Below are 23,473 nucleotides of genomic sequence, written 5' to 3' on the forward strand. Positions count from 1 at the left end.
AGAGCTGATTGTTCGATCATCCTATTCACCACGATGAAGATCGGATATACATCTTAGAAACAGATCAAACACGGATCGGAGAAGAAGCAGTAGTACTTTTATTAATTCATAGGACTCAGCAGGGCTCCTCTCCTCAACCTAGGAGGTTTAGAAACTCATACTAAAATAAAATACAATGTAAAATGTGTATAATGGTAAAAGTGAAGTAAAAGTTTGCGTATAACATGAATCTAATCCCTTAAATACTAAACAAATGACTAGTAAGGGTAAAACAGTCTATTTAGTGCTAAAATCCATTTTTGGGGCCCACTTGGTGAGTGTTTGGGCTGAGCTTTGATGAGATCCACGTGCTATAAGGTCTCTTGGGTGTGGAACACCAACTAAAGGGTCCTCATTGGGCGTTTGGACGCTGGTCTCTGCTTTTGGGCGCTGGACGCCAGGAAGGGGGCAGGAAGCTGGTGTTAGACGCCAGTTTTGGGCCTTCAAATCTGAAGCAAAGTATGGACTATAACATATTGCTGGAAAGATCTGGAAGTCAGCTTTCTATAGCCTTTGAGAGGGCTCCATTTGGACTTCTATAGCTCCAGGAAAGCTCTTCCGAGTGCAGGTAGGTTAGATCCAGACAGCATCTGTACTGCTTTCTCTGTCTCTGAATCAGACTTCTGCTCCAGCTCCTTAATTTCAGCCAGAAAATACTTGAAATTATACAAAAACACACAAAATCATAGTAGAATCCAAAAATGTAAATTTAACACTAAAACCTATAAAAACTAAATAAAACATACTAAAAATTACATGAAAATGATGTCAAAAAGCGTATAAAATATCCGCTCATCACAACACCAAACTTAAACTGTTGCTTGTCCCCAAGCAACTAAAAACACAATATAATAGAAAAGAAAATTAAGATACAATAAATTTCTAAGTTTCCAATGAAGCTTAGTTACAAATAGATGAGTGGGACTTAGTAGCTTTTTGCTTTTGAATAGTTTTGGCATCTCACTATCCATTGAAATTTAGAATGGTTGGAATCTTTAGGAACTTAGAATCCAGAAGATATTATTGACTCTCCTAGTTAAGCTCTTTTTTATTCTTGAATACAGCTTTCAGAGTCTTGGCCGTGACCCTAAGCACTTTGTTTTTCAGTATTACCATTGGATACAATAATGACATAGACACTTTAACTGGGTGAACCTTTTCAGATTGTGACTCAGCTTTGCTAAAGTCCCCAGATAGAGGTGTCCAGAATTTTTAAGCACACTCTTTTTACTTTGGACCACGACTTTAACTGCTCAGTCTTAAGCTTTTCACTTGACACTTTCACGCCACAAGCACATGGTTAGGGACAGCTTTGTTTGAGCCGCTTAGGCCAGGATTTTATTCCTTTGGACCCTCCTAACCACTAATGCTCAAAGCCTTGGGCCCTTTTACCCTTGTCTTTTAGTTTAAAGGGTTACTGGCTTTTTCAATCTGCCCTCCTTTTTCTTATTCTTTCAAGAGCCAACATTCTAAAGTCACAACTTCAAATATGCACCGTTTAATCATATATTCAGAAAACAAAAGCAAATGACACCACATCAACATAATTAAACTACTCTTATTTTAAACTTGAAAATCATGCATCTCTCAGTTCTTTTCAAAAAAAATTTTTATTTTAAGCAAGGTGAGAGATATATGGAACATTTTACAACTTTTAAGACATCAATGCAAATGATCATGCAATAAGAACAAGAGGACAGATAATAAAACATACAGAAAATAGAAAAATAATAGGAAAAGGAGTAAAAGAGAATGAATCCACCTGAATGATGGTGGCTAGTGCTCCTCCTTGAGGATCCAATGTAGTGCTTGATCTCTTCAATGTCGCTCCTTTGTCTTTGTTGAGGCGGCTGCACAGGCTCATGTGCATGCTCTCTAGTTTGCTCCATCCTCTTCTTCTATACTTAAGAGTGGTAGAAGTCACAAAGCAAAGCTTTTGCAATACCAAACTTAAGAGTTTTGCTCATCCTCGAGCAAATATGATCAATGGGGAAGAAAAATGTGGGGTAGTGGAGCTTCCGTGGGACCTACTAGTCCTAAGAGACTAGGGAATTCAATTCCTTGCTTCTGCATTAGTGTTTGAACGCCCAGGGGCTGCTCCCTGGCTGGCATTCAACGCCAGCAATGTTCCCCTCTTGGGGCGTTGAACGCCCAGCAGGGATACTCTGGCTGGCGTTCAACTTTGACATTCTTTCCAGAGTGTTCTGTTTTCACTTTTGGGAATTCTGTCTTTTGACTGATGCATATGATCATGACTCTAATAACTGAAAGAAAAACAAAATGAAAGAAAATAAACATAGTTGAGTAACGTTGGGTTGCCTCCCAACAAGTGCTCTTTTAACGCCACTAGATTAACCTTTAGCTCCTTACGGAGGTGAGTATGGGCTCAGATTTTCGCCCCTTGCAGTGAATCTTCTTCCTGTCCTCTCATGAATGAGCTCTACATGCTCTAGAAATAGGACACGACTCACTATGTGTTAGGACTGGCTTCTTAGTGAAGACAACTCTCATGCCAGGTGAGAGGCCTTCTGTAGGAACTTTCTTGTCCTTCCAGCCTTTAGGTACTTTCTTCTTAGTACTTTTATGCTTAGAGCTTGTTGAGGGCTGCCCAACACCAAACTTAGAATTGATGTCTGGGGGCTCTGTAGAGCTCTGCACACAGAGAGAGGGTTAGCACACTAAGTGTTACATAGTTATCTCTCTTTTAGAGGGAGAATTAGGATGAGGCATCTTAAATAAGATGTGATTCTCCCCTAACTTTAGGGTTAGTTCTCCCTTAGCCACATCAATGATGGCATTAGCTGTGGCTAGGAAAGGTCTGCCAAGTATGATACAGTCATCCTCATCCTCTCCTATGTAGTGGTTTTCAACTTTAACCAATACATCCTCCACTAAGCCATATGGCTTCTTCATAGTCTTGTCTGTCATCTCTAATGAGATGTGTGCAGCTTGTACCTCAAGGATTCCCAACTTCTCCATTACAGAGAGTGGTATGAGATTGATGCTTGAACCTAGGTCATACAGAGTCTTATCAAAGGCCATTGTGCCTATGGTGCAAGGAATCAGAAAGCGTCCAGGGTCTGGAAGCTTCTGAGGTAGCTCTTACTGAACCAAAGCATGGAGTTCTTTGGTGAGCAGTGGAGGTTCTTCCTCCAGAGGCTTTGTACCAAATATCTTGGTATTTAGCTTCATTAGAGCTCCTAGGAAATGAGCAACTTGCTCTTCCCTAGAGTCTTCATCCTCATATGAGGATGATTAGTCATCAGAACTTATGCACTGCAGAAGTACATTCAAAGGAACCTCAATTGTCTTTATGGTTTTCTTTGGTTCTGGGTTAGAGGGTTCTTGAGTGGGATTCAGGCACTCAAAGGGTGTGCTTGGGCTGGCGTTCAACGCCAGCTCTGTGAGCTTATTGGGCATTGAATGCCCTTGCTGTCCACCCTGACTGGCATTAAACGCCAGTCCCTCTAGCATTCTGGGAGTTGAACGCCCAGCAGGGATGTCCTTGCTGGCGTTCAACGCCAGCTTCCCTGGGCTGGTGGGCATTGAATGCCCAGTGAGGGGTTCCTCACTAGTGTTTAGCGCCAGAATGGCTGCATGGTTGTGCGTTGAACACCCAGTGAGGGGTTCCTCACTGGCGTTCAGCGCCAGAAAACTACCTGTTTTGGCGTTGAGTGCCCAGCCAGTGCTCCTTAGCTGGCGTTCAACGCCAGTTTTTCTGCCAGGATAGGCGTTAAACGCCCAGTGAAGGCTTCTTCTCTGACGTTCAACGCATTCCCATTCTCCTCTAATTCGGCGTCTACCTCCATGGTTATGGCTTTACACTCTTCTCTGGGATTAACCTTAGTATTACTGGGAAGAGTGTCTGGAGGAGTCTCAGGGATCCTCTTGCTCAGTTGATCAACCTGTACCTCCAAGTTTCTAATGGAGGATCTTGTTTCATTAATGAAACTATGGGTGGTCTTAGTGAGGCTGGAAACCATAATGACTAAGTCAAAAAGGCTCTGATTAGAGGTTTTCATATTTCCTTGAGAAGATGGGAATGGTGGTCTGTTGTTGAACCAATTTTGGTTCCTACCACCTTGGTTGTTATTGAAACCTTGCTGAGGTTTCTGTTGATCCTTGCATGAGAGGTTAGGATGATTCCTCCATGAAGGGTTATAAGTGTTTCCATAGGGCTCTCCCATGTAATTCACCTCCTCCATGGTGGGTTGATCAAGATCATAAGCTTCTTCTTCAGAAGAAGCTTCCTGATTACTGCCAGCTGCAGCTTGCAGCCTAGTCAGATGTTGAGAGATCATGTTGACCTGTTGGGTCAGGATCTTATTCTGAGCCAGGATAGCATTCAGAGTCTCAACTTCATGAACTCCTTTCTTTTGAGAGGTTCCATGGTTTACAGGATTCCTTTCAGAAGTATACATGAATTGGTTGTTAGCAACCATCTCAATGAGTTCTCTAGCTTCTGCAAGCGTTTTCTTCAAGTGGAGGGATCCACCTGCAGAGATGTCCAATGAAATCTTGGACATCTCAGACAAACCATCATAGACCACGCCTATGATTGACCACTCTGAGAGCATGTCAGGAGGACATCTCCTGATCAGTTGCTTTTATCTTTCCCAAGCTTCATAGAGGGATTTACCTTCTCTTTGTCTGAAGGTTTGAACTTTCACTCTAATCTTGCTCATCTTTTGAGGAGAAAAGAACTTAGCTAGAAAAGCATTAACTAGCTTTTCTCAAGAGTCAAGACTCTCTCTAGGTTGGGCTTCCAACCATAGTTTAGCTTTGTCTCTTACTGCAAAGGAAAAGAGCATAAGCTTGTATACTTCAGGATTAACTCCATTAGTCTTTATAGTATCACAGCTCTGTAAGAACTCAGCTAAAAACTTATGTGGATCTTCCAGTGAAAGTCCATAGAATTTACAGTTCTGCTGCAAAAGAGAGACTAACTGAGGCTTAAGCTCAAAATTGTTAGCTCCAATGGCAGGTACAGCAATGCTTCTGCCATAAAAGTCAGAGGTAGGCATGGTGAAGTCACCAAGGACCTTTCTTGGCTCCTCTTGAGGTTCAGCCATGTCTCCTTGTTCTTGTTCAAAACTTTCTGAAACATCTCTTTCGGAGTGTTGTGCTTTAGCTTATTGTAAACGCCTCCTTAGAGTCTTCTCAGGTTCAGAATCAGGATTCAAGAGGGGTTCTTTATCCCTGTTTTCCTGATCATAAACAAGAAGAAAAGAAAAGAAAAGAAAAGAAAATAAGAAGACTTTATATGCCAATAGACAAGAAGCTCCTGCTTAGAGTCAGATGTGAAGAAAGAAGAAGAAGAAAGAAAAGAGAAGTTGAAGAAGTAGAAAAAGAACACTTTGAAAACAGGGGATAGAAGTAAATAAGAGAGGATGAAAGATGAGAAGGAAGAATAGAGAACGGGTAGAGTTCGAATGATATAGATGTGAGAAGAAGAGCAGTATAAATAGAAAAAGTAAATAAGAGTTAAAACATTTTTGTTTTTATTTTATTTATTTAATTAATTTTTGAAAATTAGTTAAATTAATTTAAAAAAATTTGAATTTTAAATATTAAATTTTCGAAAATAGGGGAGAGAGAAGAAGAAATAGTTTTCAAAAATTGAGAGAGAGAAGAGTTAGTTAGGTAGTTTTGAAAAAGATGAGAGAGAGGAAGAGATATTATTTTTGAAAATTAAGGAAGAGAAGAGTTAGTTAGGAGGTTTTGAAAAAAAAGAAGAGAGAGAAATAGGAGAAGTATTTTCGAAAATTAAGAATAGAAAAGTTAGTTAGGAGGTTTTGTAAAAGAAGAGAGAGAAGATAAGATATTAATTAAGAAAAAGTTTGATTTTAAAATAAGAAGAGATTTGAATTTTAAAGTTTGAAATTAGAAAAAGATAAGATAAGATTTTTAAATTTTGAAAAAGATATGATAAGATTTTGAAAAAGATAAGAATTTTTTTGAAAAAGATATGATTTTTATTTTTTAAAAAATTTGATTTTTAAAAACTTGACAACTAAGATATGATAAGATAAAAATTTAAAATCAAAATCTGAATTTTATTAAAAAAAATCGAAAATTATGTTAATTTTAAGTTAGAAAAGAAATTTTTTTTTTTGAATTTATTGATGAAAGAGAAAAACACATAAAAGACACAAAACTTAAAATTTTTAGATTTAGCACCCCTATTTTTCGAAAATTTTGGAGAGAAACACAAGGGGACACCAAACTTAAAAATTTTAAGATCAAAACACATACAAGACTCAAGAACACTTTTGAAGATTAACAAGAACACAAATAACAAAATTCAAAGACTCAAAGAACACAAGAACATAAAAAAACACCAAACTTAAAATTTTTAGAAAACCAAGAATAAATTTTCGAAAATCAAAAGGAAAATAACAAGAAAACACCAAACATAAAAACTTCACATAAGATTTAATCAAAGAAAAATTATTTTTGAAAATTTTTAGAAAGAAAGACTCAAAGGAACAACAATTACCAAGAACATAAGCACAACGCTCTAACCAATTGAACAACGAAAATAAAAATATTTTTGAAAAACCTTTTTGAAATTTTCGAAAAAAATAGAGAAGGAAAAATAAAAAAAAAGACTCAACAAGAACACAAGACTCAAACAAAGAACAAAAATTGAACAAAGTAAAATAAAAATTATTTTTGAAAAGTTATTTAATTTTTTAAAAAATTTGAAGAAGAAGAAAACAAAAATAAGACTCAATTAAAATAAAAATAAAATAAATTACCTGATCTAGGGAGTAAGATAATCCATCAGTTTGTCCAAACTCAACAATTCCCGACAACGGCGCCAAAAACTTGGTAGCACAAATCCCACACTTTCATACTGTTGTACCAGCAAGTGCACTGGGTCGTCCAAGTAATACCTGAGCGAGTCAGGATCGATCCCACGAGGATTGTTGTCTGAAGCAATCTATGGTTGTCCTGCAGGTCTTAGTGAGGCAGATGAAAGAGTAAGAGATGTTGGTATGTTATTTTTAATTGCATAAAAATAAAGGGAATAAATAACAGGGTAATTAGAACTCAGAAGTCGTATAAACTACGAAAAGAGAATAGTTAAGGGTTGGAGTTGCTTAGTCTTTCTGAATTAATTCTTGTAGTACTATCTTCTCTGCTTGTGAGTGATCTCTTCTATGGCAGGCTGTATGTGATCAATGCCATGGGCTGTGGTCGTTGATCTCCTCTGCTACAAATTGAACGCCATTGGCTGTGGTCATCCAGTCTGACGAAGGGTGAAGCGCTAGCAAGTCATTCTCCTGGCGATCCTACTCAAAGCGTCACAGACAAGGTCAAATCTTCCGGATCAGAGAACGCTGCTTCTTTGGATTCTAGCTTATATCACGGAGACCTTAATCTCTCGAAAATCGGCTGAACTGGTGTCTCGATAAGTCCCCAACAAAGTCGTGGATTAACCGTCTGAGAGATGCATAAACATAGCTGTTGGCTCGTGCTTTCGAGTCACGTATTCACACGAACCCAAGTAGACACGGGTGTTTGTCAGGCACGTTCGTCTTAGTGTGATGAACAGAGCTAATTTTTCAATCATCCTATTCATCATGATAAAGATCGGATATACATCTTAGAAACAGATCAAACACGGATCGGAGAAGAAACAGTAGTACTTTTATTAATTCATAGGACTCAGTAGGGCTCCTCCCCTCAACGTAGGAGGTTTAGAAACTCATACTGAAATAAAATGCAATGTAAAACATGTATAATGGTAAAATTGAAGTAAAAGTCTGCGTATAACATGAATCTAATCCCTTAAATACTAAACAAATGACTAGTAAGGGTAAACCAGTCTATTTAATGCTAAAATCCACTTCTGGGATTTACTTGGTGAGTGTTTGGGCTGAGATTTCATGAGATCCACGTGTTATGAGTCTCTTGGGCGTGAAACGCCATTTAGGGGGTCCTCATAGGGTGTTTGGACGCTGATCTCTGCTTTTGGGTGCTGGACGCCAGGAAGGGGCAGGAAGCTGGCGTTGGATGCCAGTTTTGGGCCTTCTAATCTGAAGCAAAGTATGAACTATTATATATTGATGGAAAGCACTGGAAGTCAGCTTTCTATAGCCTTTGAGAGGGCTCCATTTGGAATTCTATAGCTCCAGAAAAGCTCTTTCGAGTGCAGGTAGGTTAGATCCGGACAACATCTGCAGTGCTTTCTCTGTCTCTGAATCATCATCTGCTCCAACTCTTCAATTTCAGCCAGAAAATACCTGAAATTATACAAAAATACACAAACTCATAGTAGAATCCAAAAATGTGAATTTAACACTAAAACCTATAAAAACTAAATAAAACATACTAAAAACTACATGAAAATGATGCCAAAAAGTGTATAAAATATCCGCTCATCACTTACTTTGCCTCCAAGTTTGATTCTTGAACGTTGATTCATAGCAGAGATTCATCATCTTCAACTTTCAACTTCTGTGTATGCAATGAGAAGATTTCTTCACCGAGCTTCAATGAAGCATAAATGTGGAAATGCTTTTTGTGATTTGCCATTCGAATGTGATCTTTGCCTTTAACCCTAGTTTCTTTGACTTCTTTCTTTTTTGATTGAAATAGGTAACTCACCTTTTGTTCTTTGATTTTGCCCTAACTCAAAACTTCTCTTTTTTCTTGCTTTTTCTTCTGAGAAATCACGTAGGTGATGGAAAAGAGAGAAGAAAGAGAAGAGAGAGTTTGGTTTCGGCGGTGTGGTGTTTTGGTTCAGATGCAAATGGAACTCATTCTCTTAGTTAGCAACCAAGTGAATGATTGGACTTGGACCATCAATTGGGCTTGTTTATGGATATAGGCTTACTTCATCAATATGAGGCCTGAAGTATTTCTTTGTTTCAGATAGGAATTTGTTGTTGTAATCAACAATTCTTTCCTTGAGCTTAAGTGTATGTGTGTTTAAACTGAACTAATATTGGATTTCATTAGTTTGTTGGGCCTGTTTTCTTACTCTTTGGTCCAGTGTGATTAAATTAATTTTTTGCACACTAAACAAACTTATCACACATATAATTAACTTTTAATCTAATAATAATGTTTAGTCATCATTTTTAATAGGTTGTTAGTTCTTCAAACTCGACAATCTCCCCCTTAATGACAAACATTATGAAATGAATTGAAAAAGAAATAAAAAGAGTTTTAGGAACTTCCCTTTAATGTTTCCTTTGATTTGAAACACTCTTTTCTTTTAATCACTAGATTCTCCCTGAATGTTTGCATTTCTTAACCTGATATAAACAAAAATTCACATAGAAACCATGCCAAACATCCAAAAATTGCAAACAGTTTTATATATTAGTGAACCTGTTTGATCACTAGCCAATATTTACAAGGCTATTTATCTATTCGAAAAGCATTATCAAACAGCCTTAAAACAAACATTAATCAGAGCTACTTAAAAAACCAGATACCAAACTGAGCTATGATTAATAAGCAAGTATAATCAATATTCACAATAAGAGCAATCAATATTCCCAATCAAAACTGTAAATAATAATTTCAAAACAGAAACTACAGCCTGCCTCAAGCATCACAACAATTTCAATTCATTTTCACAAATACTTACTCCCCCTTTTATTATCAAAGAGGGTAAATTTGCACAAAAAGTAGTTTAATATGTAAACCAAAAGTGCAAAAACAGGCAGTTGTGTTAGTGTCAATGTTAAGTACCTATGACTATTACAGTAATCCAAAGTCAAGTAAACAGTATGCAAACAATAAATTTAAAGACTAAACATTATAACATCAGAAAACAAATTTTTTAAAGAGCAACAACATCAAACAGAAGCTAGACATCAGATCCCTCATTCTCGATTCCAAGAAGATCTTCTTCTTGCTCGGATATTGCTTGATTGTCTTCCAAAAAATCTATGTATTTGAGTAGCACCTCAACTCAGCTTTGAGACTTCTGAAAGGAGTTCTCATTTTGAATTGCTAGTTTTCTATCTTGTTCGCTTGAGTTGATCATTTGTTTTGTGAGATTCACAAATTCTTATAAGATATCATTGACAATGCCATTCATTAAGTACTTGTGAGAGGATGATATCCTTGTAGCAGATGGAGAAGGAATACTTTCATCCTCTTCTTCTTCTTTCAAAATCGGATCCTTTGCTACCTTTGTGTCTTTTCCTTTTGATTGCTTTACTGCACCACCGTCTTAAGTAAAGAAATTATATTTTCTTGGTGCTCATTGTTCAGATCAACAACGAAATGCTAAAAAATGTAAGTTAGAAACATATCATATGGAAGAGATATATTTTTTTATCACTTTTGATGCAATCATGTATATGGAACATCATCAAATATGCAAAAGAGATTTCTGTTTTGTTGAGTATTGCATAGAGAATCAAGGTATCACAGAAGGTGACTCGTTGATATGAACTACTTTGGGACATGAAAATGTGAGTGCTGAGGAGGTAAAGTTGGATTTTGACAAGACCTGGGACTCTATGGTTAGGAGTCATACCATCTATGAGAGATATATTCTCACATATGTTAGCCAACACCTCCTCATATGATATACCCAGATCATGATCTCATTTACCTGAGATGTATGCATTCACGCCAACATCGTAATAATCAAAGACATCACTAAGGGATTCTTTGTTCAATTATATTTTTCGGCCTTTAACATATGATTGAATGCTTCCTTCATGGTAGTACATGTTGGCATAAAACTTTCTAACTAGATCAGGGCAGACTGATTTTCTGATTTTAAAAAATTTTTCCTAGTCCAAATAAACAAAGTTTTCTTTAAAATCAATCCCCTTTTCAGCCAGAGCATTCAGATCAGCCACATAAGTGTAGTTTGGATTGGATTTGATCGGTTTTGAGAAGTAGATCTGAAATTCGATGCGATCCATGCGGTTTGTAAAAAATAGAATCCAATCAAATCCAAATTAGTGTGGTTTTAATTGGTTTTCAGTTTGGATTGGATTGGATGAGCGATTTAATTTGGATTGGTTTAGATTTGAACACTCCTATTGCTAGGAGGTCGGTCCGGGAAGGTCGAATATGTAGAGTTTATGACTTTGGGCTTTGTCTGTTTTCTGGGCCTGCCTTTAAATTTTGGGCTAGGGTACAAACAGTTTTAATGTATATTTTGTATTTCAATATGTATTCTATATTGATGACTGATTTTGATGACTAATTTTGATATACACCTAGTGTTTTCTTTTCACAATACTCCTTTCTAGTTTCGACTCCCATCCAAATCTCTTCAACATCTTCATTTGGTGAGTTGGACTAGTATAAAAATGTAATAATAAGTTAATAACATTTTTCTATACCAAAAAATAAAAGTTAATAACATTTTCTATCAGAGGAAGTTGCAATTCTATTCTCTAGTTAGTCAAATCAATTTATCTCTTGAATAATGCTACGTGATCAACAAATATTATTATTTTTGGCTAATATTTGACTAGTAATAATTTATACTCATATTTACAAAAGTTTTATATACAAAAAGTATATAATTTACACATATATTTATTAGAGTTTGCATACATTATTCAATACAGTTTGTATTTATATTTTTTAGAATTTATATATATAAATTAGTAAAATTTATTTAATAAAGACAATTTAATATTTGTATTAATTAAATAATGACTAAATAAAAAATACTAAAAAATCATCAAAATTTATTATTTTTGGCCATCACTTAGTTATCAATTCATTTTCTATAGCCTAGTAATTCAACAATATATTTTATCTCATACTTTAAACATTAATGGCTATCTGATAGTCAAAAATAATAAATTCTAATGGTACTTTAGCATTCATCGAATAAAGAGTAAATAGCCATTTTGACACCCGAAAGATTCTATTTTTGACAAAACGGCTCAGCATTTATTTTTGACAAAATGACTCCCAAAAAATATATTCTATTTGACAAAGTGACCTAAATATTTGGTCAATAATGTATTCATTCAGTCAACAATTAAATTTTAATGACATTACTAAGCTACCCCTATCATTATCATCACTATCGTCACTCCCATTCCACCCCATTCTTTTTCTCCATCTCATTTCTCTGTTACTATCCATGTTCACTATCCAAACTCACTCACTCCATCATCATCGCTGCTATTACTCCCACCCTATAAGGAAGTTCTTGATTAGCTCCACTATTTTTCAAATGGGTCTCTCTATTAAATCCTTCACAGTCACCTCAACATACATTAGAACACAAATGTTAGTACGTTACCCCAATATTCATCTGACAGTGCTGGTTTTACCACTCTTTGTATGTTAACTGAGTATACTATAATTGTAATTAATGTTAAAAATTGACAAATTGAAGAGTACTACTTACTTGGACCTCTAAATGTAAGCAGAAAGAACCTCAAAAATTGTGAGTTTGAGATTGGATTGTTCAAACAATGATCTCTCAATGCTTCCAGGGACTCGTCCTGAATGTGGAAGCGCTCCCTCACAACATCACAGGCATCTGTTTGGTTCGGCAAAACCCTTTTTCCAAATTCACAAACTTTCCGACCAACGCTGACTCCACCCGGGGAGGGTTCCTTGCTCTCAACAACACCTCACGATTCCAAACTTGTTCAACCAGTATTTGAGTCAACCCGCGAGCCAATTCGGCCACCAGGTTGAAGAACAAGCTCCCGCCTATACCGTCATCAAGCACATGATGGATGGCATCATGCAACGTGAACCCACCGCACCCAAACACCGTTATTTGGAGCATGCAAGGGTGCTCCATTTCCTCATTGGGGCATGCGTCGGGTGCTAATTAACTGCTAAACAAAGTTGAAATTTGGGTCGTTGAGGTAGTTTACTGATTCAAAGGTGATGTTTGCGATTAGGGGTGTTCATGGTTTGGTTAATTCAAAATCCAAACCAATTTTTTGGTTAACCAAAAATATAGTCATGGTTAATTAACCAAATTGGTTGTACATGATAAAACTGGTCATTAACCGGTTAGTAAAATTTGAAATCGGTTTTTAACCAGTTATTAAAATAAAAATCAATTTTATACCAAAAAATTAGTTTTTATACTTTAAAATCAGTTTTTACACAAAAATTAATTTTTTTACAGACAAAACCCAAATTTTTAACCTTTTTCTTTAAATTGAATTTTTTTAGTCTAAAAATTATTTTTTTTGTTTCTAAATGATATGAGTAACATTTGTAAATAATGAAATCCCTTCCATTGCTTCGTTCCTTTTTCTTTCTTATCTCTTTTCAGCATTTTCTATAAATAATTTTTTCTAATGTAAATAATTTTCTTTCTAAATGATACGAGTAACTTTTTCTTATCTTCTTCTCTCCATTTCTCTCCTTTTCTCTCTCCCTCCTCTCCTCTCTTCCTTCTCTCTCTCTCTCTCTCTCTCTCTCTCTCTCCCCCTTCTCCTCTTTCTCTCCTTCCCCTCTTTTCGTCTTCCTCTCTCTCTCTCTCTCTCTCTCTTTCCTCTTTCTTTCTCTCTCTCTCCTTGCCCTCACTCTTTCTCTCTCTTTTTCTCTCTCTCCACCCCTTCTTTTCTCTCTTCATTTCTCCCTTTTCCCTCTCTCTCCTTCTCTATATCCTCCTCCTCTCTCTCTCTCTTCTCTCTCTTCTTCCTCTCTCTCGCTTTGGAGAGAAGAGGAGAAAAGAGAGAGGAGAGAGATAGAGAGTGAGAAGAGGTGGAGAGAAAAAGAGAAAAGAGAGAGTAGGAAAAGAAAGAGGAGAAGGAAAAAGAAGAAAGAGGAGGAGAAAGAGGGGAGGGGAGAGAAATAAAGAAGGAAAGGAAAGAAAGAGGAGCGAGAGAGAGAAAGAGATAAAGAGAAAAGAGAGAGATAGGGGAGAGAGAGGAAGAGCGAAAGAGGGAAAAGGGAGAGAGAGAGAAGGGGGAGAAGAGGGAGCGAGAGAGAGAAAGATAAGAGAGAGGGGAAGGAAGGGAGAGAGAGAAAGAGAGAGGGGAGAGAAAGACGGGAAAAAAGAAGAGAGAGAAAGAGAGAGAAATAGAGAGAGAGAGGAGGTTGTGAAAGAGGGGAAGGAGAGAGAGAGAGGGAAGAGGGGAAGAGAGAGAAGGAGAGAGACAAAGAGGAGGAGGAGAAAGAGAAAAATGAGAGAGATAATCAATTCTAAAAAATATGGATATAGTTTTTAAAATTGTTTTATTAAACTGGTTAACCAAAATGTGGTTATGATTTTTTAACCAGTTAACCACATTTTAGTTTTTTTTATGAACATCCCTATTTATGATGGTGGCGCGAATAAAGGGAACTAGGGGTGTGCATGGCCGGGTGAAACCAGGTTTGACGTGACCCACACCCGACCCGAAATATGCACCGGGCCCATTTATGAGACCCGAACCCGACCCTAGACCCGATGAAACCTATACCCTTTTGGGCCACGACTATACCGGGTGAAAACCGGGCCAAAACCGGGCCATTCACATTACCTTACCTTTTCTAAAATTAAAACATAACCACAATCAATACTAATATTGTCTAATAGCACTAAATATTTAAATCAATACAAACAACACAATATTATGCATTAGTCTTAAAGTCTTATGCATTCTAAATATAAAACATTAGCTTAATCTTATAATAACTAAACAAATCAAAATATTAAAGTTTACAAAACAATAATTCCACATGAATAACCATCATCCATCAATAGCCATTAATGTTGTCAACTTGTTCCTTGTGATGTGGATGCATTAATGAAACCTACAAAACATATAAAGTTACTCATTTTTCATATAAAAGATTATTACTTGAAATAAATAAGTCACAAATAATAAAAATATCATAAATGTACCTTCAACAATCTTCTGACTACTATCAAATAAATCAAACTCTTGATCTCCATCTCTTTGTTTAAAAAAGCACAACCAACTTTGAGTGCATATCAAAGCTTCAGCCATTAATGGTGACAAAGAGCTACGGAAGACATCAACCACACGTCCACCAGTGCTAAAGCATGATTCAGAAGCAACAGTTGAAACTGGAATACCTAAGATGTCACGGGCTATGAGAGAAAGAATTCTGTATTTTGAAGCATTCACTTTCCACCAAGCCAATATATCAAAATTCTCATCTTCCACAGTATCCTCGGCCAAGTATCTCTCCACATCTGACTTGCTATCTGCATTAGCCTTCCCTCTTTTTTGTTTTTTCCACATATTCACTCTATTTTCAGAAATGCCCTTGGCACCAGCTGAGACTTTAATATTGTCATAAAAAATATCTCTAGATGAATCTCCACCATCATCCCTCCCTTTATCATCGGCAACCTCTTTTTCATAAAACTTATGCAACGTGTCTAATGTGAGTTTAACAAAACCAGTCATGCTAGTAGACACTTCCTTGTCATAAACATCCTCCAAACACCAACAGAGATAATCTAGTTTGTACCGAGGATCCAATACAACAGCAACAAGTAACAATTGATTAAATTTGTCAACCGGTCCCCAATAGTTATCATATTTATGTTTCATAGAACATGCCATGCTTCCTAACAATTCAGTGATTTTGGCTCCAAGATGTTAATTGAGAAGCAACAGATGCAATTTCATGAAAATATTTGTTTGATGTAACATGCAATTTTATGAAAATATTTTAACAGACTTCTTACAATCTTCCAAGTTATAACCCTTAAAGGCTTTGCATAGATCCTCTTCTTCCTCAATTTTGGGTATATAGCCATGAAGTGTCCCCTTCTTTTCCGCTTTAGTAAATATCCACTTATGAGCACCCTTTAAGTGCTTATTTAGAGAATTTGTTCCATGTTTAGTAAGATGACAACCGTATTTTTTCTGACAATGATCACATTTGGCCTGGTGCTGTCCCTTTGTCTCAGCCAACGGAAGTTCAGTAAAATACTGCCAATGTGGCGGCATCAATAGCAGAAGTAGCAGGATTTTCAGCAGAAGCAGCAGGATTTTCAGCAGAAGCAACAGGATTTTGAGCTTCAATTTTCGTTCTTGTATTCTCCTCAATCATAAAGATAGAAACCTTATAATAATGCATGAAGAACAAAATAATAATCAACTAAACATTACACTGGTCACTAAACAAAATAATAATCAACTAAATAAATTAGCAAAAAAATCAGTAAACACCAAACACATCAACAATTTAACATCTCTAAATTCACAATAATCAAAGTTCACAATAATAAAGAATCAACACCCACAACCTTAATCATAATTCTAATAATCAGAATCAACAACCACATCCCTAAATTCACAAATTTTTATAATCAAATTATCAAAATTCCTAATCCCTAATCAGAATATTAATTAAATAACAAAATTAATTGTTTACTTGAGAAGAAGACCGAAGAAGAGAGCGGAGCAGAAGGAGAAGGACTAGCAGATGAGCAGGGAAGAAGACGACCGGGCCAAGCACAGATGCGACACGTCACGAGAAGTAGGGCAGCACCGTCGTCCATCGAACGAACGGCTTCTCCAGAGACTCAAGACTGGGTAGTAGGGTGAGACTGCCTGGTGCGTGCTTGCTGGGAAGACGAGGATGGAGTAGCAGGGGACTGCGTGATGCGTGCTTGCTACTGCTAGGAGTACGTCGTCCGTGGCTGCTTGCTAGGAGACTGAGAGTGGGCCGTGGGGAGAGAAGATGAGGTCAGGGGTCACTGGTCGGCGTCGGCCGTGGGAAGTGGCGGAGTGGAGACTGTCGAACTGGGGAGTGGGGAGTTGGGAGTGGGGACTGAGGACTGAGGACTGGGCGAGTGAGGTTGAATGGCTGAGGGAGTGAGGTTGAATTTCTCAGATGCGTTAATGTGCCCTAGCCCCTTTTCCCCCTGATTCAAATTGTATGAGACTATGAGCGCATAATTGAGTTATTGGGTGACCCGAGCCATGGCCCGGTCCCAGTTTCACCAAGTTTCAAGGTTTCATTTTTTTTCTGTCGGGTCAACCCCGGATCTCTTCGGGTCCAGGTCTTCATGACTCAAATTTTATTGGATCCGGTCCGGATCTCGGGCCGGACCGGGTCGTGCTCACCCCTAAAAGGAACTCTCTGACTAGCAGCACACCAATGATTCAAATTTTGTAAAGAGATAATAATGATGAGAGAAAGATAAATTAATAATTTATATAAAAAATTTAATCGTTGTCTGGATAAATAAATTATTGACTAAATGTTTAAATCACTTTATCAAATAAAATATATTTTTTAAAAGTTATTTTATCAAAATAAATATTAAAGTCTGTTTTGTCAAAAGTTAATTTTGACACTTACAAAATGGCTATTTACTGTCGAATAAAAGTACTGAAAATTGCTTCTCCTGCCGTTTTTCTTTACCTTCAGACCAAAAACAGGGTAACAGAAACTGTTTGCCAATAACTACCAGATAAACATATGGTTTTGGGAGCGTTCCGTTGGAGTCGGAGAGGTGACCGATAGCAAAGCAGGCACTCTGCAAATTACATTCACAGTGATGGATCCTTACACAAAGCATCATCAGAACCGCAAAAACTCTCTCTTCTATCTCTTGTTGGTGCTGGCAGCCGCTCACCTGCTCTCTCGCAAGCTCTACCTCGACGGAGACGAAACAGTGCGCGTCAAGAAGGTCGCCGATCTCCCCCTTCGCTTCCGTTCCGATGGAACCTTCAAGATCCTTCAGGTGGCGGACATGCACTACGGCATCGGCAAGGTCACTCGCTGCCGAGACGTCTTGTCCTCCGAGTTCGATTTCTGCTCCGATCTCAACACCACTCAGTTTCTCGAGCGCATCATTCGCGCCGAGAATCCTGATTTCATTGCCTTCACTGGTACACTTCTTTAATTATTGCTACTTTCTCTGACTTTTTTTGTTGTTAATTGTTATTAGTTCCTTTCTTGTTGTGTCTTGCTTGATTGGTAAAGCATGGATGTGAATGGCTTGTATGCTTTTGATTACGTAGGAGATGATAATACATAATACATTTTCTTTTTCTGAAATGTTTTGAAGTTTGGAAGTTAGGGGAGTTGACTTAAATACATACTAAATGTAGCTGTAGTGAAAAGAAGTTTGTTCTTAATTGGATATGCACGAAATGATATTTTACGGTTTGTCGCTGTTATGTTTAGATGTTGGTCTTGGGAGATTAAAGGAAAGTTTCATAGAAAAGCTTTCTATCGCTTTATGGTTTATTTGTAGTAAAAATAAGAACGTACTGCAGCGGGAAGTGTAGAGCAATGAAAAGGGATGTATTTAGGGAAAGGAGGGTTAAGCAATAAGGACTAGGATAGATGGCATAATTTTACCTTCATTTAGAAAAAGGGAAATAAAAGGGTTTAATTTATCTTTCTAAAACATCTTGTATTAAATCCTCCTAAATCCTAATACTTAATAAGAGAAATGATTTGGACTCCTTGTAGATCCTCTTAATTGTTAATTGATGGAAAATTTGTTTGTTTTTTAAGATTTTAAGACATTGAAAATATCTAATTTTGAATTTGGTTTCTAGTAGTATTTAGGAGTATTTTTTACTCCCTTGCATTTTGATTAAGTGTTAATTTGATTTGGTTCCAAATAAGTGTTCATTTAGAAAAGTTAGACAACAATAATTATTTTTTTTCCACTAATAACTCTATTAAATGAATGAAAGAAAGTAAATGGAATGAGAAAGTATAAGGAGTATGTAATTCTTCTGTACAATTAATGTAGTTTATTGAAAATCAAGATGTTTTCAGTTATTTCCTTAATCCATGTGCATATTATAACGAGACACTTATTTAGGACCTGAGGAGTACAATGTAAATATCAGTCTATCATATTAGTCAATTAACAAAGAAAATATTAAATGAAAAAGCAAATGTATTTACTATCTTGTGATCATAAAGAAAAGAATGTCAAACTATCAAATTCTTTTTTCATTTAACAATGAAGAGAATTTAAGATTAGCATTTCCAGAACTCCCAATTCTTAAAACAATGAGAATTCAAGCTTCAAGGTATATCTAAACTTTCCCATTCCTTCTTACCCCTGCTAAATCAAACACAGAAAGAATTAAAACAAGTTAGGTTCTGCTTGGAATTAGGTTTTTAGCTTTGAGGACTCAATGACAGAGTTCAACTGCTTAGAGCTTGATGTACCTACTGATTTCAAATGACAGGGTTTATAGACACAATATTTGTTTGGAATTTTCTGAATAGGTTGCTAATCTTCTACCTATCCAAATGTATTTGGAACTAGCAGTGTTTAAGCATTATCTGGTTTAGAATAATTCTTCCAACTTATGTCTGCCTAAAATAAATATTTCGCTACTATTTCTCTGTTCAATATCTAATATGGCTGAAGGTAATTGTGCTGCTTTTCGTTGGGGTCCTACTTTTCATGTTTAGTTACCATATGGTAATGTACTAATGTCTTCTTTTTAATTCAGAAATATTCTCTTGAGTGTGTGTTTGATTTGCCATTCGTGCCTAATTAACATTGGTTCAGTTATCCCAATTAGGGGATAACATATTTGGATCAAGTACACCTGATGCTGCAGAATCTCTTAGTAAGGCCTTTGGTCCTGCCATGGAGTCGGGCATTCCTTGGGCAGCAGTCCTGGGGAACCATGACCATGAATCATCTATGAATCGGGAAGAATTAATGAGCTTCATGTCCCTTATGGATTATTCTGTCTCTCAAATCAATCCATCATTTGATGGTCTCACTAGAACTACTAAAGGTGGTGTGACAACTAAAATTGATGGCTTTGGGAATTATAACATAAAAGTATATGGTGCTCCAGGTTCCACGATGGCAAACAGTAGCATTTTGAATCTTTTCTTTCTTGACAGTGGAGGAAGGGCTTTCTATCAGGGATTTCGAACATATGAGGGTATAAGGGAATCTCAACTTAATTGGCTCCAGGTAATAACAATGTTTGATTTTTAAATTCTTCTTTTATCCCAAAAAAGAAATTAACAATGTTTGGTTTGAATATTGTTATCTGTTGGTCATTAATGATAGAGCAAATTCTTAAATTAGTCATGCACCGGGTAAATTAATAATCAATTCAATTAAGGATCAAGTTGGTATCCCAAGATACGTTGAAGAATTAAACTGATGTCCATTTTAGACATCAAGCAATCTACTCAATGATAAAGAATCAAACTCTGTAGAAGACTAACTTGATAGTTGATATAGCCATATACATTTGGCCGACAAAGTTGAGTTTTAACTACCATTCAAATGCTTTTAATATGTTGTGAATATAGAAAAAGAATTCAACACCTTTAATTTTCTAAATTCTGCGCCTAATATGGCTTATAGTTTCTTAGAGCTTAAGATAGTTTACTTATATTTTATTTTCTCTATTTATTGTTAATTTTGGGTGGTGGTAGATAGTGATTGTTTAGATGGTTAAATAGCATTTTTCCTTCATCCTTTTGAATTTCACCTTTGATAGCATACCATCATAGCTTTAACACTTAATCTAAGCAAAATTATTAATGTCATGGTGAAAAGTGTTAGTCCTACTGTGCAATATTATTTATATTATTTTATGTTTAATTGTACAATATTATTTTATGTTATTTTAGATTCACATTAACATCTTGCAGGTCACATACTAACAGGGGCAAAAACAGGATCCTCTTAATCCAAGTGAGGATATTCCCCTCAGCAAACCACCAGCACTTGCATTTTTCCATATTCCGATCCCAGAAATTCCACAGCTGTGGTACAAAAAGATTGTTGGCCAATTTCAAGAGGCCGTAGCTTGTCCAAGAGTGAACTCAGGGGCCTTGAAGACCTTTGTCTCCATGGGAGATGTGAAGGCTGTGTTCATGGGCCATGACCACACGAATGATTTCTGCGGAAACTTGGATGGGATATGGTTTTGTTATGGTGGCGGCTTTGGATACCATGCCTATGGGAAGCCTGGTTGGCCAAGGAGAGCAAGGATCATCATGGCTGAACTTAAGAAGGGAAAGAATTCCTGGATGGGTGTGGAGAGAATCAAGACATGGAAACGCCTTGATGATAAGAAACTGAGCAAGATCGATGAACAAATCCTGTGGGATCAACGGCTGTCAAGATGACCGTGCTACGCCGGAAGTTCTCGCCAACTGAGCCACGTGAAGAGTACCAGATTGTGTGTCTGACTTTCTTCTTGAAAAGACTGTTACTCTTTAGTGGTCTTTTTATCTCTCCGTTCATTGTTGTGTAATCCATCTTACTGTCATGGTTTGGGACCACCTATACTAGGTACATGTAGCCTTTCCACTTGAGTTCGAAAGTTGACTCTAATTTATTTTTCCCTTCCGCTCTACCCTCTCCATCAATATTGTAATTCTTGTAGGTCGTCAGTTACTATAGAGTGGAAGACAATTAGACAAAGGCCAGATGCATTGTGTTTAGTGCTAACAGTATAGAATGGAATTAGAAATTCAAACCACTTGTGATACATTTGGTTAGAAAGCAGCAGTGTGTTCTCGTGTTCATCTTAAACTCTAAAACCATAACCATTCCATCTCCTTTTTCTTGTATTTTCCACAATATGTTTGGTTGGAGGGGAAATGGGGTGGAAATTTTCACTCTATTACATATCCAAAGCTTGTTGATCCTTGTTCAAAGTTGCATGAATAAATAAATAAAGACTCTAAAAAAGTTGCTTGAGACCGGAACAATTCTGCAGCAGAAAAATGTTCAAAATAAAAGAAAAATATCATTTTAAGTTGGTGACGATTATTATTTCACTATACAATAGTAATACCATTTTAATGGTATATATGTACCGAGAGGAAAAAGAAAAAGTTATTATAGTCCCATGCTTATGGTTGATTTTAAATTGTTATCGTCACTACAATCATGATCATCGCTCGATCGTTGTTGATACCAGTTGTTTTACTCAAATTTTTGTTCCATCGTTAACAACAAATAAATCAACAATTTTCGAATTTTGTTTCACAATCTTAATTCAAGGAGTGGAAACGACTCCTTTTGTGGGTGTCTCAAAGTCTCAATTGTAGTTTCGAACAAAGTAAAATGCAGAAATTAAAACGAACAGGAAATTAAAAAGAAGGTGAAAGAAGAAACATGAACGTAAAAGAGAAAAAGGCGTAAAAGTAAAGAAATTTTATTAGTAAAAACTGAAAGAAAGCAAAGTACAAGTGTTTGAGTTCAGAGGAATTACTTAAGATTCCCAATTTTACTCTGTGATGCCAAGGGGCTGAGAGCGTTTTGGGTCTCTAAGTGTTTTCCAAGAAGAACTGAACTCATTACAACGTGTTCCTAAAGCTCTATTTATAGACTAGCCTAATCTCAATGGGCAGTTACTCTTTGTACACCACTTGCAGGAAATTTGAATTTCTTGTAGCTGTTCCCGCACTTCTTGCTTGCTGTTAATTTCAAAATTTAAATAAATAACCAACTATCAAATGATCTAATTTAATTTAAAATAGATATAAATATTATATATAGGAACATTACTAAATAACTAATTATTTTTTTTTATAATTTTCTTATAAAAATTATATTTTGTCTAACAAGATGCCCCCCAAGATTTCTCACTTGAAGATATGCAATGATTAAAAGTGAGAAAACTTAGTTGTTTATTGACATTTTTTTTAATTTTTGATATTGAGAGTCAATTGACATTTTAGACACATCCGCTTGACAGATTAAATGCCTACTAGTAATAGACTTAACAGAATTTCTAAGTCTAAAAAATTTTTACATTAATAGTTGAACTGTCAATGGGGTCTATTCTTTTGTATGAAATTTTTAAGTGTGTCAAATGATATCTGTTCTAATTTCAGCACATTAAATGTGTATCAATTGACCTTTGTTTTGACTTTTAATATTTCAATTAAGAGTTTTTTTTTTTTTTGATACACACTTTCATTGTTTTAATTGACACAATTTTCCTAACTTCAGAAGTAACAACATCTTAACTTCGTGAAGTCGTTTCTTTCATATGTTAAACTCCAGGTGTCAATTAAATTTGATAAAATTTCTAATCCTATAAAATCTCCACACTAACATTCTAATAGTTTTGACTCCAAGCGCTAAGAGACTCAACAGAATTTCTAAGTCAATTAGGCTTTTGTATTTATGAAGTACATACCCAAAAGTCAATGAGAGATTATTTTTGTCCAAGATCTTAAACTTGATGCATTTTTTTTTAAATAAAACCATTCATATCTATTTTACACATCTCAATACTTTCAGGATTAAATGCATTGGTGTCAACTGTCAGCGGGAGATTAACAGCAGCTCCCCCGTCAACCAAAATCTTATTGACTATCCTTCCGTCAACACGAGCCTTGATATGCAGTGGACGTAAGTGTTCCTTATCATCTTCAGTAGGCTTCTCAACTAATCCTCCACCACACATATTGTCATCTAGCAATAAGCATTCGCTTCCAGGGAAGACATCATAACAATCATCTTCTAATGACTCTACTTCCTGGACTTGACTATACTCCTCAGGCAGTATTGACA

At 36.3% G+C, this 23,473-nt stretch overlaps 1 protein-coding gene and 1 long non-coding RNA gene across 4 annotated transcripts; one reads left to right on the forward strand and one right to left on the reverse strand.

Moving 5' to 3' along the window:
• On the reverse strand, nucleotides 239–13,152 carry LOC110270126. Its single transcript, XR_002359260.1, has 3 exons — nucleotides 13,141–13,152; nucleotides 1,392–1,395; nucleotides 239–695 (listed from the first exon to the last, which is right to left on the reverse strand). It is a non-coding gene; the product is annotated as an uncharacterized LOC110270126 (long non-coding RNA).
• On the forward strand, nucleotides 17,327–21,576 carry LOC107630349 (probable inactive purple acid phosphatase 28). 3 transcript variants are annotated; one of them, XM_021118783.1, is made up of 4 exons: nucleotides 17,327–17,822; nucleotides 19,491–19,897; nucleotides 20,605–21,094; nucleotides 21,127–21,576. In XM_021118783.1, the coding sequence occupies exons 1-3, from the start codon at nucleotides 17,489–17,491 to the stop codon at nucleotides 21,067–21,069; spliced, it is 1,206 nt and encodes a 401-aa protein (XP_020974442.1). In that variant the 5' UTR covers nucleotides 17,327–17,488; the 3' UTR covers nucleotides 21,070–21,094; nucleotides 21,127–21,576. The 3 variants fall into 3 exon arrangements, with proteins under 3 accessions (XP_020974442.1, XP_016188935.1, XP_016188936.1); XM_016333449.2 differs by having other exon boundaries at nucleotides 20,605–21,451; XM_016333450.2 differs by having other exon boundaries at nucleotides 17,505–17,822; nucleotides 19,478–19,897; nucleotides 20,605–21,451.

The sequence above is a fragment of the Arachis ipaensis genome, chromosome B03 (assembly GCF_000816755.2).
Source record: "Arachis ipaensis cultivar K30076 chromosome B03, Araip1.1, whole genome shotgun sequence".
NCBI classification, from domain to species: domain Eukaryota; kingdom Viridiplantae; phylum Streptophyta; class Magnoliopsida; order Fabales; family Fabaceae; genus Arachis; species Arachis ipaensis.